The sequence below is a fragment of the Ochotona princeps genome, chromosome 14 (genome assembly GCF_030435755.1).
Source record: "Ochotona princeps isolate mOchPri1 chromosome 14, mOchPri1.hap1, whole genome shotgun sequence".
Classification (NCBI taxonomy): Eukaryota; Metazoa; Chordata; class Mammalia; order Lagomorpha; family Ochotonidae; genus Ochotona; species Ochotona princeps.
Genome location: NC_080845.1, coordinates 2307887 through 2328174, shown reverse-complemented (window position 1 = coordinate 2328174; position 20288 = coordinate 2307887). Strand labels below are relative to the sequence as shown.

The window sequence follows — 20288 nt, the reverse complement described above, 5'->3', positions numbered from 1 at the left end:
CAAAAACGTACACCAAGATGGGCACCGGTTCATGTTCCGGCTGCTCCACTTTCCTGCCTGTGGCCTGGGAAGGCAGTCAAGGAGCCCAAAGCCTTGGGACCCTACACCCACACAGGAGACCTGAAAGAATTTCCTGGTTTGGGATTGGTCAGCTTTGGCTACTGTGGCCATTTGGGTAGTGAACCAGAGGATGGAAGATCTCCTTTCTGTGAATCTGCCCTTCCAACAGAAAAATAAATAAACCTTTAAATAAAAAGTGCACAAGCCTCTTTGTGACTGATTCATGGGGTCAGGAACCTCACACTTGCTGCCAAAGTAACAGTTTGAGATGTCAAGTCACAGCACAGTGCTTGCGGGCAGCGTGGCCATCCGCTGGGGCCAGGGCAGGAGCTGACTGTCAGGTCACAGTGCGGCAGCAGCCAGCCAGGGCAGCCCAGCAGCTCAACAGACCCGCCACGGAGTTGGATGCACCCCTCTAAGAATCTGCTTGGTCATTTACATCCAAGCAGATGGCCTGGAGCAGGTCACCCCAGGTTAAATGTCAAGTAAGAGAAGAGGCAGGATTTGAACCCCAGGCCCAAACCACTGACTCCACCCCCACAGAATCCCAGGGGTGAGCTGGTTGGACATCGCTTTCTCACTGCAAAGCCAAGAGAAAGTGCCAGTGCTTCTGAACCATGCCACCCTTCCTCTGTCCTTTCCTGTCTGTCTCAAAATAATCAAGACGATTTGCCTTCTGTTTGTACCCCAAACTAGTACACACACACACACACCCTTTAATGTGCGTTATCCTCCAGCAAGCCAGGCTGTGAGCAGAACGCAGACAGCACCTGGACAGATGTGAGCTCAGCACAACCGTCTCCCACAGAAAGTAGGCCCCGAGGCCGCCTCTCCACCCTTCACCCCCTCCTTCAAGCAACCTGTGTAGTGCAAGTTAGCAGGCCAACTTCAGAGGCAAGTAAACCACTCACTGAACTGACTACAAGTTTAGTCAGTTGGCTTCCTCCCTGAGGGCTTTGCCAGAATCTGGAAATACAAGGGGGCAGAGGCCAGCGGGCTCCTGTCCTCACACCCAGGCAACCAGCACTAACAGGGCAGGTGGACGTGCCTCTGCGTGGATGTCAGCCAGCGTCTCACCTGACTTCAGGGCTTAGAAGAGCCCTTTCCCCCCAAGTATGTGACCAGAAACAAAACCTGGAAACACTGTGAAGGACATGTCAAGCAAAGAGAGGGGTGCACCCACATATGTGGGGCATGGTGGGTGCGGATCGTCTAGGGCACCTCCAGGTGCTGCCTGAGGGCCGGAGCTGGGCACACAGGGACAGCCCGGCCGTCCCCAGCCACACTGTGGTGCTGATTTTAGCCCCAAGCACAAGGAATCATCATCAACACATTTGAAGCAAGACTCGTGACAGAGCTCGCATTTTGAAAGTTCACTCTGACGCTGTGTGTAGGGAGAAGGCTGGAGGTGCTGGGACACGGGGGTCACCCTGCGGGCGGCTGCAAATGTCCTGCTGAGAGGGACAGCCTGCAGCAGGCTGGGCACAGCTCCTCAGTCACTTCACAACACCCACTCTTCTTATCTGAGGCATGAGAGCAGGAGATGGCACGTGCCATCCTGGCAAGAGCTCTCCACACCACCCACTCGCTACCCGGTCCCTCAGAGCCTTAGGGCCAAAGCAGAGGGGGTGCTGCCAGGGGGGCAAACAAGAGGCCACTCCTACCTGGCCGCTTCCACAGCAACACCCTCTGCCAACCAGGGGATTCGGACATCTCCCCCTCCGCCCTGACCCGACGTGACTGAGACAGACAATTCGGAAGGAATCTCATTCCCTCCAAGACAGCTCGGGTCACAGGCTGAGGTCCCCAAGCACAGTGCTTTGGCCGAGGACTCCAACGAGGACTCCAATGAGCCGCCAGCAGGCTATCGGGTGACGTTGCCTGAGGGGCCCTGCACACACACTGAATTTTCAGTGCTGGAGCGCATCCACACGGGCTGCTCCGTTTTAGACTAAGTGGGAAAACAGCAGAGAGGGGAAGAGTTGGCCTCCAGAATCCTCTGTGGATTTTTTTTTTCTAGTATTTTAAAGACATTTAGCGTTGGCCTTTTTGCTTAGTAATCCAGCTAGGCAGGAATGCTCGCACTGCTGCAGGGCAGTGTCGGGGGCAGAGGCCAGAGTGGACAGAAGCCTTGGCCAGCTGGCCAACAAAAAGCAAGCTGAGCTCTCCTTCGGGCCAGCACTGCAGGCACAGAGGGTGGGGCTTAGAGAACTGGGATTCTAGAAGGAAAATACATCCCATCCCGTCACGGGGCACAACCCCCTACGGTCGCCTCTTCATTTTCTGCTAACAGGCCGGGAAGTCAGTCTATTCGGAAACTCCGGTGATTCTAATTCTTGCCACAAACAGCATCTGTTGATGTCCCAGTTTGAATCAATGCGTTCAATTCTAGAAAACACACTGGGTGACCAAGTGAGATTTTCAATTGTCAGACAGATAAATCTCCCTGAAACTGGCTGTTTGGATAAAAAGCAAAGGCAGTCAGACACACGGAGGGGACACAGGGCATCGGGACTCCAGAACTCCCTGGCTGAGGCACTACAGCAGCGGCAGGCCTGGCGTGATGGCCTTGTATCCGCCAGGACCCTGTGTGGGCACCAGTTTGTGTCCCGGCTGCTCCACTTCCCATTCCACTCCCTGCTTGTGGCCTGGGAGAGCAGGGGAGGACGGCCTGAGGCCGTGGGACCCTGCACCCGTGAGGGAAGCCTGGGAGAGGCTCCTGGCTCCTGGCTTTGGATTGGCTCAACTCCAGCCACTGCGGCCACTTGGGGAGTGCACCAGTGGATGGATGATCATTCTCTCTCCTCTCTATAAATCTGTCTTTCCAATAAAAATGAAATAAAATCTTGGGAAAAGAAAAAAGTAGTGGCATCCGGCCAGCCCCTCCCATTGCCAAACCATCCTCCAGGACTCCGGGGACTTAAAACTTCAACAGACTAAGCCACGGTGCAGTAGTCCCCTCCCTGTGTCTCAGCTCGCTGAGGCTGTAGTTACCCACAGTTCACTGCAGACCAAAAAGACTAACTGGACAACTCGAGGAATGATTCCTACAAGTGCCAGTTCCAAGTGGAGCGACGCAGTCCCAGCACGTGACTGACCACGCTGTCCAACACATGTAGGCTGCAGGCACTGCCCGCCCGCAAGTCCCTCAGCAGCTGTCCTGGGCAGCAAATCGACTGTCGGGGTACCACAGTGCTGCTGTTCAGCTGAACCTCAGCATGGGGTAACCCTAAGAACAGGAGCAGCGCCAGCCGTCTGGATATGCCAGAGAGAAATTCCAAATGTTTCAATAAGTGAAAAGATACAAGTTCTTGACTTTAAAAAGAAAAAGCTAAATGGATGCTGAGGCTGCTACAGCCTGCGCTAACAGCAAACCTTTCACCTGAGAAGTGATGCAGGCATGACATGTGCTGGTTTTTGTTGCTGCAGCTCAAACTACAGACTTAGGGCCACAGTCATGGAAGAGGCGCTGGACTGCAAGACTTGGTACTGACTGGGGCTCTGGCGCCCACTGAAGGTTCCAGCTCAGACTCTACCTCTCATGGACAAGGGGGCAGCGGGTGGGCAACTCCTGCTATGGCATGGCACGTTCTCTTCGGACCGAAACAGGCCCCAGGAGAGGCCTGAGGGGGACAGCAGGAGAAGTCAGCACCCGTGGCCGATCTGAGACACAAGGACAAGGTACCTAGCTGGGGTTCTCTGGAATCCATGAGAACTCCTCCCAGCAGGCACAGCCTTGGCCCGCAGCAGCAGGACAAAGCGGCGACTGCCAAGGGCAGGCACACCAGAAAGCTCTATGGCCCTGGCAAGGATTCTGCATTTGCATTAATCATGCGACAGAATTAAAATGCAGCAAGCTATAAAACAGGATGAAATTTAAGATATGGGGACAGCAAGACAAAATTGCCTTTATGTTCAGACATTTTCCTGGAGAAGTTAAACATGCCAATCACGCCGGCCAGCGCTGTGGGTTATATCCCTTCCCAGCGCTGAGGACTGGCAGGCTGGGCACTTCCAGCCACTGGGTAGGGTAAGAAGGGAAGAGAGAAAAGCCTGGCAGGTGGCTCAGGAGCCCACACTGACCTGATCAAGTCAGAGAGCTGAAATGAGACCATGGCCGGGGAAGCTTGGCATGTGTAAGCCTTGTGCCCTGTGTCTAGGACAGGGCCTGGCACAGTGTGGGCACTCGCTATCCATGTTCTGGACAGCAAGCTGAGCATCTGACCACAAGCACAGCCATCTTCTCCCACAGGCATGTGCACACACATGCAGACTCTCACCCGTCAAAGTCCGCCAGTTACACCAACACGGCCATCAAGGAGATGGCTGCGTTCTGAATGCTGCACCGAGGCAAGCGACGGCAAGTGGGGACCAGAGAAGCCCATTGGTGGGCAGTCATGGCACAAGGCAACTCGGCGAGCTAGGAACACAGGGACATAGGAGCGGGAGAGCTGAGGCACCAGTGGCTTGGAACCCCAGCAGAGACCTGAGCACAAGGCCCGCGGAATCAGAAAACCACACAGGGGGGAGGGACTGGCACCTCGAATGCCCACTGCCACAGCAGGAGGCATGGCTGGGTGCCCTGGCCACCCTCCTGCTGCCGATCCCTTGGGACCCCACCCTGTCCTGCCCAGGGTTTTTTTTAAAGATTTATTATTATTGGAAAGCCAGATATACAGAGAGGAGGAGAGACAGAGAGAAGATCTTCCATCCGATGTTTCACTCCCCAAGTGAGCCGCATCCAAAGCCAGGAACATGGAACTTCTTCTGGGTCTCCCACACGGGTGCAGGGTCCCAAAGCTTTGGGCCATCCTCGACTGCTTTCCCAGGCCACAAGCAGGGAGCTGGATGGGAAGTGAAGCTGCCAGGATTAGAACCGGCGCCCATATGGGATCCCGGGGCGTTCAAGGCGAGGACTCTAGCCGCTAGGCCACACAGCCGGGCCCCTGCCCAGGGCTTAAAGCAAACATGCCGTCGGCTCTCCAGAGGCAGAAGGGCCTGCGGCTGCTTCGTTCCCAAAGGCCAAGGCGACTGACCTGAGCCATGTCCACACGGGGCTGGGCCTTGTGAGGCTGCCAGCTGATGTATCATGTGGGCAGACCACTGCTCCTGCCTCGCTCCAGAGAACAGGCCAAGATCTTAGAGTGCCTCCGCAGTGGAAGAAACCCCCCTGTGCTCCCTGACATCCACATGACACCCCTTTACCAAGCTGCCAGGTACCATTGGTCCCCGGGAGAGGCCGAGGCATGGCCTCCGATGAGTCACTCTCTCAGGCAAAGGAGGTGCGATGACCCATCTGCTGGCCAAGGCCCCCCAAGACCTAAGCCTCAGACACAGCAAGTGCCATTTATGTGGAAATATGGGGGGGGGGGGGCATCGTGACTAACAACCTGTGTGAGCCCCCAGCACCCAGCCCAGAGAGAAGGGACAAATAGTGAGAGCCCACCGTGGTCAGCACAGCTGCCCAGAGGCGCAGGGCAGCAACAGAGGAGAGTAGCTCTGCCCACACGCTCCTCAAAGAAATACTTCCTCGGAGCTGGAGGAGGCAGTGGGGTGAGCACCGAAGAGGGTGCTGGCTGGGACAGATGCCCAGCAGCCCTCAGCGGCAGGTGCAACAGCACTGAAGCCAGGCCCGTGGCGCAGCCATCACCAGGGAGACCAAATACACCTCCAGCTGAACCAAGTGTGGCAACTGACAGACACAGGCGCTAGGGGCAAGTGGGTGAGTGATTTGACACCCATGCTAGATGACCCCCAGGCAGGGTGAGGGCCCCTGCTGGCAGGGACTGGCCCCAGCTGCCAGCTCCACACCGAGCCGGAGCCACTGCAGCAAACTGTGCCTCCCCAAACAAGCAGGCGGCTGCGGCAGAGAACAGCCCCGACACAGGCAAGCACAGAGCAAGGACGGCTGCGAGCAAGGCACTGCCCTCCCCACGGACACCCATGGACACCCACGGGCAGCGCCCAGCGGTCAGACACGTCAAGACGCCACCACCCCTGCATTTCTCACAAGCACAAGTCTGAGCGAGGCCAAGGTGAAGCCAACAGGAACAAGTTAAGGAGACAGAAGCCAAGGACAGGGAGGTCTCACCTGCACCCTGTCCCAGCACTGTTCTGTCACAACTGGAAGTGACAACCACTGCTGGTTGAAACACCACGCATCCTGTCCACACACATTCCCACAGTCACTCACAGAGCGAGTCTGTGACATCCATATTACACCCACTCTGTGGTCCAGCAGACTGAGTTCCAAAGTCCAAGGTGTCAGAGGACTTGCAGGAAGTCTCAGTCCTAACACACAGCAGAGCTTAAATTGAGAAGGGAACAGGAGGGTAAACAGAGTCTGGGGTCAAAGCAATGGCCTCAAGGGGAATACCTCAGGGGGCTTCCTGGGGGAGGAAGCAGCCAGGGTGAGTGCTAAATGCACAGGCCTTTCCCCAAGAAGGGACAGCATTGCAAAAGCCCCAAGGGGGAAGATACCACAGTCCCTTAAGGACGGCACTCATTCCCTAGATGAGAACTGGCAAAGAAGCAGAGGCGACTGCCAGGGGAGCAAACTCAGCACAAAGTGCTCACTCCACTCCCTCATCCCGCCTGAAAGCCAGCAGGGGTCGGCGCTGGGGAGTAGGGGGTAAAGCCAATGCCTGCAATGCCAGCATCCCAGATGAGCACTGGTTCGGGTCCTGACTGCCCCACTTACGAGCCGGCAACCTGCCAATGGCCTGAGAAAAGCAGTGGAAGGTGGCCCAAGTGTTTGGGTACCCGTACCCACGTAGAGACCCACATGAAGTTCCTGGCTCCGGAGCCCTGACCATCACAGTTACTGGGGGCATAAACCAGTGGATGAAATACCTCCCGCTGACTTTCAAGCAATTAATCAATCTTTAAGAGAGAGAAAGGGAAAGAATGAAGTAAGGAAAATGTTTGATTTACAGAAGCTGGTATTCAGGGGTGCATGATACAGTACCCTTCCAGCTGTGTGTAACTGAAATTTCCCACAATGAAGAAAAGAAGAAAGAAAAAAATAGGAAAAAAAAGAGAAAGAAATTCTCCACAAGGAAAGCTGCTACCGCCCGCACCACGCGGGAGGAGGGGCGGCCACAGAGGCAGACGGACGCCAGTGCAGATGCTAAGCTGGGAGCGCACACCCAGGCCACACACTCAGGCACAGCGCCCACACCTTCCTCAATTCCCACCAGGTGGCCTAATCCTGCTTGGACAGGTGAGGAGGAAACGGCCCAGATTACCCGGCCAGAGAACAGGCTGCTCCCAGACTCCGAATGCCAGCTGAGCAGTTGGAAGCCATCCCGAGGGAGAGGGGCCCCTTGCTGCCCCACACGGCACACAGATTAGAGAGGGCAGAGTGCAGGCTGCAGACCAGCAGGAACACGGCCAGGGCCCAGGCAGCAGCACCAACGTGGAAGGCGGTTGGGAAAAAGTGGAATAAAAAATGGGTCAGGTAGTGTGAAGGCTGGGCAGCAGCCATGTGTGACACCCAAGGGTGCAGGTACACAGCAGGCACCCACCATGCGGGGCTGGTTTGCCAAGGCCTATGGGAACAGGATTTCAGCTCTCAAGTGCCTCAGTCCAAGTGTGTGGCAGGGCCTTGGACACCTGCCTCTGGAGCTCAGGGGAGACAGCTAAGCTGGCAACAGACTCAATGTCCACGCATACGACTGGCAAGGGAGGCGAGCATGTCCAAATCGAGACAGCCCACCCTGTCCAGGCCGCTCCTTCCCACCAACCTACGACTCGGTGCGAAGCAAAATGCCCAGGACAGTTCCTTTCCACCTGAGATCCTCAACTCAGACTGGAGACAGGAAGCAGGCCAACAGGGACAAGGAATGAGTGCGGCCTCCCGGCACAAGCCATCCCTGCTCCGAGACGGTGGCCAGCAAACTCCGGGTGGCAGCAACAAAGCCACACTTCGCTGAGAAACTGGATGTGAGGAGGTGGCAGTGAGCTGCAGCGTTTAGTGTGCTGGGGACACAGCTGGCCTGCCAGAGGAAGCCACTGCCCTGGGCAGACCTGCAGGGTACATTCCACCCGAGGCCTCCAGGACTGTGGCACTGCCTGGGGTAGTCCACAGCCTCTCAGAAGCACCCACCATGGTTGTGGCCTCCAGAAACGGCCTGGACCGTCGCGGAGGGAGGGCAGGACCTGGACAGGTCAGCCGCCATCCCCACGAGGAGGGCCAGACCTCAGAGGGACTCACAGACAAAATGCCGCTCTCCAGGGTAAACCAGCCAGGTAGCAGCTTTGCCATTAGCACCAATGCAAAGAACATCTATTGCTAACACCCGCTCCTGCCACCCGAGGTGCAGTCCTGGGCACCTGGAGTGACAGAGCTGCAGGCCCTCAGCACACCCCAAGAAGGCACTGCCCTGCCCTGGTCAGGAAGCTGGTGGAATGACCTGGGGCACACAGCCCAGTTCCGCGGGTAACAGGCACCCCATGCACAGGCACCGGCTTCTGAATCCAAGGCCACAGAGCCCTGGCTGGCTGCCCGCAGCTGCCCCCCACCCTCCTGCACATGCAGGCCAACATCAAGTGCAGGTTCTGGGAGGACTGGGTGAGCGCCCAAGGGAGCAGACCAGGAGGAGCAGGCCAGCCCTGCAAAGCACGTGCCCTTCTGCCTGCTCTGCGACCCCTTCACTGCTCCCAGGAAGCTGGCTCTGCCTCCAATGAGCCCTCAATTCTCCCAGCCCTCTCCCACCCCCCACTCACTCACATGGAAACAGCTGATGTCTAGGTCTAGATTGCAGTGGTGGGAAAGGTGGCGTTCCTCACCACTCCCAAGGAACCTGGCATCTGAAGAGCCTGAGAAGAGTCGAGGGTAGGAGAGCCAGGGCAGAGTGGAGCCACCATGGCAGCCTTGGAATCGTCCTATGGTTTCAGGCCATGCTATACTCACATCACCTCACTTGGTTCCAGCCTTCTGAAGTAGGCATGTTGTCATGCCCACCTTACAGAATGGAAAGACTGAGGCCCGTTACAGCTAGGCAAGTACAAGAACTGGGATATGACCTGAGGTGGGCTACACTCATAATCACGAGTAGCACTGCAGCACGGCCACACACCCACCACACTGCACACACGTCACATTGCATACACACACTGCAGCACTGCCACACTGCGCACACACCCACCACACTGCACACACACTGCACACTGCACACACACTGCGGCACTGCCACACTGCGCACACACATGCCACACTGCGGCACTGCCACACTGCACAGACACACATGCCACACTGCGGCACTGCCACACTGCACAGACACACACCACACTGCGGCACTGCCACACTGCACAGACACACATGCCACACTGCGGCACTGCCACACTGCACAGACACACACCACACTGCGGCACTGCCACACTGCACAGACACACACCACACTGCGGCACTGCCACACTGCACAGACACACATGCCACACTGCGGCACTGCCACACTGCACAGACACATGCCACACTGTGGCACTGCCACACTGCACAGACACACACCACACTGCAGCACTGCCACACTGCACAGACACACCCACCACACTGCGGCACTGCCACACTGCACAGACACACACCACACTGTGGCACTGCCACACTACACACACACACACACCACACTGTGGCACTGCCACACTACACACACACCACACTGCAGCACTGCCACACTACACACGCACACACACCACACTGTGGCACTGCCACCCTACAGAGACACACCCACCACACTGCAGCACTGCCACACTGCACAGACACACACCACACTGTGGCACTGCCACACTACACACACACACACACCACACTGTGGCACTGCCACACTACACACACATGCCACACTGCACACACATGTCACATTGCATACACACACTGCAGCACTGCCACACTGCACACACATGCCACACTGTGGCACTGCCACATGCAGACACACATGCCACACTGCAGCACTGCCACACTGCACACACACAGACACCACTCTGCAGCACTGCCACACTGCACACACACACACACCATTGCACACACACACCACACTGCAGCACTGCCACACTGCATATACACATCACACTGCATACACACACTGCAGCACTGCCACACTGCACACACACACACCACTGCACACACACGCCACACTGCAGCACTGCCACACTGCATATACACATGTCACACTGCATACAAACACTGCAGCACTGCCACACTGCACACACACCACGGGTGCCACACCAGGGAACCACCGTCCCCCTAGCTCAACTTTGAAGTGGGAGTTTCCCTGGGGCGGCAGACAGGCATTATCTCACTGATGATGACACACACTGGAGGTGTCCCTGTTTACATACCAGCAGATGGTGGCCCAAAGGTGGATCACAATCCAGATCATCTGACTCCTGAACTTACCCAGAAGTCTTTATGTTTCTGAACCCTACAGAATCCAGCAGACTGGGTTATATGGCTGTGTTTTCTGCTGGGTTGCATTACCTTTTGTTCTTCCCATAACAGTCCCCAAGCTCTCAGGGTTGTGAGTGGGAGGAGGGAGGAAGGGGTTGTGAGTGGGGGAGGGGTCAAGGCTAACAGGGCAGTCAGGCTGCACTCAGATCCTGATGCTGGAGCCTCATTTGGAGTGACTGGGTGAAATGAAGGCTAGAGTCACACGAGGCGCTTGGCACCTTTGCTAAAGCAGGGCCCGATGCAGGGTTGCAAGGTTGGACTCCGGGGACACCGAGGTGCTGTTCTTTCCCGATATTCCAAATGGATCTGTGTTCCCAAAACAGACAGAGGAGTGAGTTGGGCTGGGCCTTGTAGCAAGGGTATAGAATCAGGGACTGGCAACTCACTAGGGAGGCTGAGTGAGGGCTGCCACATCTCTCCCCACACCCCAGCCATCCTAGCATGCATCGGCTCCCCTCCGAGTCCCATCCCCTCGGAGGCACTAGCTGTGATCTGAGCCCATAAGGAGGGTGCAGGGGCACAAGTGGCTAACCCCAGCCCTCCGGGACTTTTTAGCAATTCACCATCTGACCTCGCCTGGCTTTCCAACCTGCAGTCTGCCTCTCTGGAGGTCACAGGATGGTCTCTCAGCTGCAGCTAGCACAGCTGGCCTTCCCCACGTTGGCTGGACACAGAATGTCCTTTTATCACACCCTCACACACACACACAAGCAAGCAAACCACAAAGCGGGGTTGTAAATGAAAAATTCAAGAGAAAAAGCTTTTGCTTAACCTTTTCTTCATTCTGTGCATTCTAATTGGATGCTCACTGTGCACTAGGCGCCTCACAAAGTGTGACAACTCCCAGCATGCCAAGGAGGGATGTAGACAGCGACACGAGTGTGACAGGAGTGCTGCTGACCCAGTTCAGGATGCGGGCATGGCCGGGTACATCAGAACATGCTTGGGATCTAGAGTTGCTGCTTTGGGGCTGGCATGATACACAGCACGTAAAGCTGCCACCTGCAACACCAGCTCATGTCCCAGCTGCTCCACTGCCCAACAAGTTCCCTGCTAACGAGTCCTAGGAAAGCAGTGGAAGATGGCCCAAGTGTCTGGGCCCCTGCCACCTACACCAGCCTCCGCCACTGCAGCCGTCTGGGGAGTAAACAAACAGATGGAAGACTCTCACCCACCCCCTCTGTAATTCTTTCAAATAAATAAATAAATAAATCTTTCCCCCAAAAAAGTTGCTGCTGCTTAGGAACCAATAGGAACATTTTAAAAATGCCGACAGGAACACACCGTAAACACTGTTCACATTGTTCAGCCCAGCTTAAAGCGGCAATGCAGACGGCGCCAGGGACGGAGAGGTGTGGCCCACTCCTCGGGCAGTGGTGGTGGCCTGCCTCCCCATGGGCCTTCCTCTGTGGACTCACTGTGAATGGCAAAGGGGAAACGCCCCTGCACTGCACACGTGCACTTCATGACTCCCTAGAACAAGGAGGGTGTGGACAGGAGAGGCTGGCCACTTGGACACCCTCGGGTTTCAGCGTCCAGAGCTGTACTGGACTTATACCCCATGCACTGTGCCATGGACAGATGGAAGCAGTGCAAGCTGGCATGGAAACCTGGGGCCAGGACGCTGGGCATCCTGCAGCCAGCCTTCGGCACCAGCATGGGTCCAGGCCACAGCTCGGCAGGCCTGTGCACAGCCAGCGACATGAGGGCACACAGACTGCTCCACGGCAAGGACAGTGTAGGCACCAATTATCTCCTGCCGCACCAAGAGGGCCTGTCACCCTCTACAGAGCGATTATGTGCTGGCGCACAAGAATTCAAAGCGGAACTCCTTCCCCAATTCAGCACAGAAAAGTGCTGCCCGCAGCAATCCAGCACCATTTCACTAGACGAGATTAATTGTTATGTGTGTTATTCTAACAATTATGCCAACTACCACATAATTAATATTCCAACTGACTTTACAAAAATTACAAAATCCCCTGAAGAAAATAATTAGTCGTTAGGCAGGAACGAGACTTTTCCGTGGCCAGTAGGACATAAAACACAAAGTTCATCACCCACGGGCGGCATGAGAGCCTTCCCCACACTCCCTGACAGCGCACAGAGCTGACATCGGCAGTTACCCGAACTTCACTTTACTAATGTACTTACCGCTCTCAACGCTTTGAGGGGAAAAAACAACGAATGATAAAAGCTTCAGCAATTAAAAAGCTCTTTTCATTTGTTGAAGGAGTAAGATAAACAAATATAACTGTTTGCTTCTCCCATGTCACCAGCCAGAAAGCAGACGACCACCTTATTTCTTGAGGCTATTTCTCGAGTTTATTAAAGAAACGCAAACATGCACAGGCATTCTAACCCTTGCTTTACTCTCTTCTGTCAAGGTGTCGTGTTCATAGCCAGTTCTTTGCCCAACATGCGGCCCCTGGAATCAGCATTTGGCCTAGCAGTTAAGATGTCAGTTACCAGGCCCAGCGTAATAGCCCAGCAGCTAAATCCTTGCCTTGCATGTGCTGGGATCCCATATGGCCATTGGTTCATGTCCTGGATGCTCCACTTCCCATCCAGAACCCCGCCGTGGCCTGGGAAAGCAGTGGAGGATGACCCAAAGCCTTAGGACCCTGCACCCATATGGGAGACCCGGAAGAAGTTCCTGGCTCCTGGCTTCAGACTGGCTCAGCATTTGGCCATTGCGGCCACTTGGGGAGTGAACCAGCGAACAGAAGATCTTCCTCTTTGTATCTCCTTCTCTCTGTATATCTGACTTTCCAATAAAATAAATCTCTCTCTTTTTTTTTTAAGAAAAGTCAGTTACCAAGCCCACATGGCACACCAGCAGGCACAGAGTTGAGTCCCAGCTCAGTCCTGACTCTGGCTGATGGGCGGCAGTGGATGATGGCTCGCGACTTAGGTCCCTGCCACTCACGTGGCCAACCTGCACCTGCTCCTGGCCTTGGCCTAGGCCAGCCCCGGGCACAGGGCAGTGACCCAGCAGATGGGCGTCTTCTCTGTTCTTCCTTCTTTGCTTTAAAAGGACAGTAGCAAGGACACGTCCTACTGGGGCACAGGACAGCATTCCAACACACACTAACGGCACACGCTCGTCAGACCCGCAAGCAGCTGCTCTGTCTCTCCCTTCTTTACGTCTGCAGCCTACCAGGTCCCCTTTACCTTTTTTTACCTCAAATCCTTGCTGGAGTAAGGCAAAGTAGAAACAGGTGGTATTCACATAGGACACTGCCAAGGCTACCAGAACGCACTGTTCCTGTCTCCCTTCTCTGAACACAAGTGGCCGCCTAGCTCCTGCTCAGAGTGGCAAGCATTCAAAGCCAACACACACAGCCTCAACAGGAAAGGCTGAGCAGCTGAGCAGTGATGTCTGCCTGCAAACAGCCACAGTGTGAAAACCTGTGACCCATCTATGTACTGGCCACCTCCATCCTCTGATAAACTATCAAAATTAGCAGACATATTTGTGAATAACGTTTAGTAGGAATTGTTCCTAAGATGCAGGCTAAGGGGGGAACACTATGAAACCGGACTAAGATACCACTTGTTAGAAGCACACTGAACACACCAGGAGCCCCACATCCCAGCATAGCTGGGGAACCTTCACCACACCAGCTTCCTCACGGCTAAAACAAAGGGTGGACTCCCCTACAGCTACCGAGCAGCCACGGAGAAGTCACCACCCAGGAGCCTGCCCTCACAGGCAGGAGACGCCTAGGACACGGCTCCCACACCAGCACAGCACCTGCAGGCAGGGAGGGCACGGGCAGGTGTCTGCTCCTTGGCACCCCCTCGGCTGCTTCCCACCGTGGCAGGGGCGTCCGTTTGCACAGCTGACAATCAGACTCTATGAGTAAGTCAGCCACCCTGACCTACGTGTTCACGTCTCCCTCAGTCCCAGAGCAGAGCAGCTGTCACTCACACCCCTACATCTCCACCAGCAAAAAGTTCTGCTCCAGAACAATCCAACCCCACACGGTCCGTCAACGTGGCCTCCACATGCATATACGACAGCTTCCACAAGCAGCCCAACCTACAGGAATCACAGCCCTTACCTACTGACCAGACGACCACAAGGATGAAGAATGCCCCGGGCAAACAAGAAGGCCTAAACGGGACAGCCGGGGCCAGGGCTGGGACAGGCCCACGTGTGGCTTAGCAAGTCCCCCAGGTGTCACTCACCATGGTCTGTGCCGTAGGTCCTTCCCACCCTGACCTCTTGAGAACTACTTCTCTTGCCTCAGGAGCCTCCCCCGCCTTGGGGCCTTTCTCCAGCACCAAGGGGGCCACAGGCTGGACTCCCACCTGTGGACTCACTGACCATCTCAGCGGATATGGCCAGGCATGGCCAGAATCCTCTTCCAGGGCCTGACACAGACACAAGGCGCTCATCCAAACACCACGCCAGCCTCCCGCCACTGGGAGGGTCAACAGGAGAACTCGGGCTGAGGACAGCACTGGGCTTTGGCACTGTACTTGGAACTTCAGAATCCAGCCTCCACCTGCCACCCCTTACCCCGGGGAAATGCAAAAAGAACATCCCCTTCCTGATACGCTCTATGGCAAAGAGGCCATGAAGAACAGAGACGGTGACGCCTGTCCTCAGTACCCGTGAACGGTGACACACACTCAGCATCCAAACCAAGACACCCAGGCCGCTCCCAGGCCCGCAGGCCTGACAGTCCAGCAAGTTAGTCCACAGTGCGGCGCCCCTTCTGCACCCATCAGAAGGGCTAGCTGGGGGTCCGCCTGCTGAAGAGACCAGCGGTTTCCAGGAAGCAGACTACAATCCAGCAAACAGCGCAGACATTCTTACAGTCCAGGAACACAAACACCAGGAGCGGGGGACACATAGACCACCGTTTCAGAACCTCCTGGGATCAGGGGGCTTCCCTTGGAACCTGGTGCCAGCTGGCAGGCCTTCCCAGACACAATGCACGTGGTACAACCTGTCTCATACATGACTGCCAGTGGTCCTTACGGCTGCTCCAAACCACCTGACCTGTGACTTTTTTTAAACAATGCAATTGCCCAGGGGACCTTATTCATCCTCCAAGACCTCAAAGAACGACCAGAGAGCTTGTAAGCAAATTCCCAAGACTCACACTTCTGGAACCTCATGGTGAATCAACAAAACAGAAATCAAACCTGGGCCCCGTTCTTGGCAGACAGGAAGCAAGCACAAGTGGCTTTCCCGCTCTGGGCTTCCTGCACGACATGTCCCTCACCTTGTTGGACCATTTGTAGGCCTGAAGGAGCTGGCTGTAGAGCGGGGTTTTGTCCTGTACCGGATCCAGACTCAGCAGCCCGCTGTTGTGCAGAGGGTGGTTCTCAGACGGCTTCCCCACCAGGTTGCTCAGCCGCTCCAGCTCGCTGCACAGGGACCAGAAAGCACGTCAGTGGGCCCACACATATGCCACATGCACCCAACCGGGGCCTGCGCACACACCAGCGGGGACCCACCTGCACACCAGTGAGAAGCCAACCCAGCTGGCATAGGCTGCCTGGCTGGCCAGCCATCAGAGAGCCTTCAGAAGAAAGGCTTTCAAAAGGCAAGAGAGGGCCCAGCGGTGTGACCTAGCAGCTAAAGTCCTCGCCTTGAACGCCCCGGGATCCCATATAGGCGCCGGTTCTAATCCCGGCTGCTCCACTTCCCATCCAGCTCCCTGCTTGTGGCCTGGGAAAGCAGTTGAGGAACGGCCCAATGCTTTGGGACCCTGCACCCGTGTGGGAGACCTGGAGGAAGTTCCTGGTTCCTGGCTTTGGATTGGCGCAGTACCAGCCGTTGCGCTCACTTGGGGAGTGAATCATCGGACGGAAGATCTTCCTCTCTGTCTCTCCTCCTCTCTGTATATCTGACTTTCCAATAAAAATAAATAAATCTTAAAAAAAAAAAAAGGCAAGAGAGACGAGGGCCCATCAAGAAAAGGCCTAAGTGTGAGCTCCCTGTTGCCACTGCAAAAGAGCAGGGACGCTGGGACCCAGATCAGTAAGTCCCCCGGAAGCAGGCTTCCGGGGCTTGTGACATGTGAGGGCGTCAGACGCTGCCTCTCACCCCGCGCAGAACAGCGAGCCCACCTGAGGAAACCCGGATTCCTCATCATCGACCTCGGGAGAGATGTGGACGGGACGCCTCACAGATGGTGAAAGGTGGCAAGGCAAAGACGCGATCAATGAAAGGGAAGGCACCACCCCGCCCCGGCAGCTGCGAGGCACGCTGTTGGGGCTGGCAGGACTCGGGACAGGCCTGAACACTCTGAAGCAGTTCGCAAGACGCTGAAGGGTTCTACATCCCAGCACGACACAGAAGGCCAAGTGTCCCCTCCAGCCAGGAACGTACAGGCTGCAAATACCCCTGGGAGTATGGGGGAGGTGTGGGAGTGATGACTACGAGGTGGGCAGAAAGGCCCCATCCCTGGGCCGCCACCTCCCCGCACTTCTTTCCGCCTGGTTACTAAGGAGACTTGAACCTGTCCAGGAATCACAGGACAACCAGCTCCCCAAATGCCTCCCCCACGAAGACGGACACTCTCTCTCCGTAAGGGAGCCCGCCCAAGCAACCAACAAGTGCTCCCAGGCTTGCAGCGTTTGATAAGCACCTGCTCATTCCCCTCTTACGGCAACCCTTAGGAAAAAAAAAAAAAAACGTGCGGTCTTAAGCCCTACAAAGCATGATGGAGAGCTGTCCCGGGAGGTCTTAAGGGTCCCCGATTCAAGCGTCAGTCTGCGCAGGCACAGGGGCCCTGGTGAGCCCCGCAGGGGCAGCAGCCAGGCTGACCAGGCACGGGGCTCGGGAGCCCACGGGTGACAGCGCTGCCCAGTGCACCTGCGGCAGCATGGAAGGGGACCGGGCGACCACTCGGCGGGCTCGAGGAGCAGGCTCTCCTGGGGGGCTGGCGGGGCTCGCAGAGGACGCGGAGCGCAGCCCCTCCAGAGCAACGCCTCGCGCGGGGGCGTGGCGGGGCCGGTCCCGACCCGGGCCTCCTCAACCGGTACCTACTTGAGGTCCCGGTTGACCGAATGCAAGTTGTCTTGGAAGTGCGCAATGAAGGCCTTCTCCCGGCCCTCCAGTGTCTCCTTGTTCCGCATGCCATCCTTCAGGCAGTCGAACACCCTGCTCACGCTGGAGCGCAGCGCCTGGATGGCACTGATGGCTTGGGCAAAGGCCTCGAGGTTCACCCCGACGCTCAGCACGTCCGCCATGTTGCCGCCGCCACCGCCGGCTCTCCCAAACCGGCTTCCCAAGCCGGCCGCCGCGCTCGCTTATGACGTGCCCGGGGCTGCTGGGAAATGTAGTTCGCAGGAGGCCGACTGCCTCGGGAACCGATCCAGGTTATCAGCGGCGTGAGAATTCTACTTAAGCGAACTCAAAGGTGGCAAGGCAGTGAAGTTCTTGCATTTCCCCAAGCCCACATTCAGGGATCGTGTGGAAGAAAATTACTCCGAACAATAAAGTGTCCATATAATAAATAAGTAGACATTTTCCCCCTGTACCCAGACACCAACAGAGAAATGCAGCAGGAGTAATGGAATTGGAAAATCGCCAATTGACAACCATTAGCAAAAATCGATTCCGGTCAAAATCAGCACTTCCCAGTGAGAAGAACCACAGCGTATTTACCCAGCCTCAAAGTGTCCCCCAAGATGTTTATGAATTACAAAGGGAAAGATAAAGACCCAGGAGTTCCATTCTTGGCCATATACCCAGAGGCAGGAAAGGAAGGCCCTGAGAGATGTGTACCCAGTCTGTGAGATATTCAAGATGGAAGCAGCCAAGTACCAATCAACAGATGAATGGACAAAGGCTATTTTGTTTTGTTTTCTTTTGTTTTGTTTTGTTTTGTTTAAGATTAGTTATTTATACAAAAGGCAGATGCGGCAGGGTGGAGACAGCTCTTCACCTGCTGGCTCCACCCCAAATGGCTGAGCTGTTGAGGCTGGTACATGCCAAGGCCTTGAGCCTGAAACTCCATCCGTGTCTCCCACAGGGTGGACAGGATCCAGTACCTAGACCATCTTCTGCTGCTTTGCCAGGGAGATCTGGGCCCTCACTCATGCGGGATGGAAGGCTTACCCGATGCACCCCAACACCAGCCCCTCCATACCACAACGTTCAGTGTTCAGCCGAAAAGACAGCCTGCCACGTGTAACGATATGGGGGAGCCCTGAAGACTGTGCTGAGTGGAACGTGCCGGTCAGACCAGCACACAACGTTGGAATCCACTTGCAGAGCAACCTTGGGGTATTCAGAGCTGCAGACGCGGAGTGGAGGAGGGTGGCTGCCAGACACTGCTGTCCAGGGAAGTCCACACTTCCAAATAAACCACGCAAGACACTGAGAGTGGGGCAGCAGACAGAGGCTTAGGAACTGTCCCAAACCCCCCAAATCCTGGTAAAACCCGCTTTTACAGATGCTCAAGACAGGATTCTGAAACGCATCATCTTGGTTCCACGTCCTCATACCCTGACTTAGCAGAACTGGGGACTGGGAGCAGGAAGATCAAGGTGGTGACCCTGAACTCACCTTCATGTCCACCCCAGAAAGTCCTGCTGGCTTCTGCAGTGGCAACAAGAGCCAGCTGCCGGGTCACAGCACTGGTCAGTTCACGAGATGGGGCTGGGGCTGAACTGAGCGGGCAGGTACATCCACCATTGTGTGCATTGGCTAGTGCAGGTGACAGACTGCACCTGGCCATGCATTGGCTGGCACACAAAAGAGTCAAATCTGAGGTCATCCCAGATGAGGTCTCTTGGGGGACTACCTGACTGGACCACTGGACTCAAACTCTGGCCCCAGGGACAATCACAGGATGTGTGGTCTGACCTTAAAGTGCATGTATCAGGACTGGGCCGCCTTAATTGCTGCTGCCCTTGCAGTGGGTAGTGTATCCAGACGCACACAGGGGACATGACAGCCAGCTCATCTAGGCCAGCAGGGGACATAGAGTGGCTCTTCAGAGAATGAAAAACTGGACAGGTTGGACAATGCCCCTGGCCAAGCTTTGTAACATGTTCCTGGACCTGTGGATGCACTAAGATGGACTTCGTCTACCAATAGACTTTGGAAAGATTTTCTCAACCCTGATGCAATGAAACCAACAACTTTACAGAACTTCACAGAACTGTCCAAACCACTGAAGTAATGCCCTTGGAACACACCGGGGTCTCTAAAGCATCGTTAAATGACCGACCCCCCCATCCCCGGGTACTGTTTTAGTTTGACAACAAGGAGTGCCCTCTCCCCGCTCCTCCCCTGCAGACACAGGAGAAAAAAAAATAGGAAAGCTGCAATCTGTGTCCCACCTGCCTCCCTCCATACCTGAACTTCCCTACCCTAATCAGAGGCCCACACAGCCATCCCTCTCAACTACGTAAATAATATTTTTAAAAAATTAAAAAGAGCAAGCTGAAGAGCCGCTGTAAGAACGATTTCAAATCATCCTTGCAAAGGCCTTGCGTGGGGACAGCACTGGCGACATTCCGCTCACGGTGAGGATGATGCCCACGCAAATGCGTGACTGTGCGTCCCTCGGGCTGCTGCGCTGAGGGCTCTGAGGTGGCCCAGGCAGAAAGCCTCACATGTTTGACCACAACTTTTTAGTAACTCAGAGATGCTGTGGAAAGGGGTGGGGGGAGAAAAGGGTGGTTAGTGACTTCAGGGAGGAGAAACTGGCCAGGCAATGGTTTAAGCAAGAGGCCAGAGCCAATGCTGCCAGTGACAGGGTGCGCTGTATACCCCCTGGTCCAGGGCACTTAGGACAGCAGGGGCACC

The 20288-nt window shown here is 55.8% G+C and overlaps 1 protein-coding gene across 3 annotated transcripts in view; it reads right to left on the bottom strand.

The window, feature by feature from the left end:
• MED27 (mediator complex subunit 27) overlaps positions 1-17756 on the bottom strand; it is a 175242-nt gene extending 157486 nt beyond the window's left edge. The window contains exons 1-2 of one of the 3 annotated variants that reach the window (XM_058672284.1): positions 17517-17756; positions 15745-15889 (exon numbers count right to left, since the gene is read on the bottom strand). In XM_058672284.1, coding sequence (XP_058528267.1) covers positions 15745-15889; positions 17517-17719 — 348 coding nt within the window. In that variant the 5' untranslated portion in view covers positions 17720-17756. Of the gene's footprint in view, positions 1-15744; positions 15890-15979; positions 16032-16654; positions 16685-17516 lie in introns of those variants that run through there. The other 2 variants (XM_058672286.1, XM_058672285.1) reach the window with 2 other exon arrangements.
• Positions 17757-20288: the final 2532 nt, after the last annotated feature.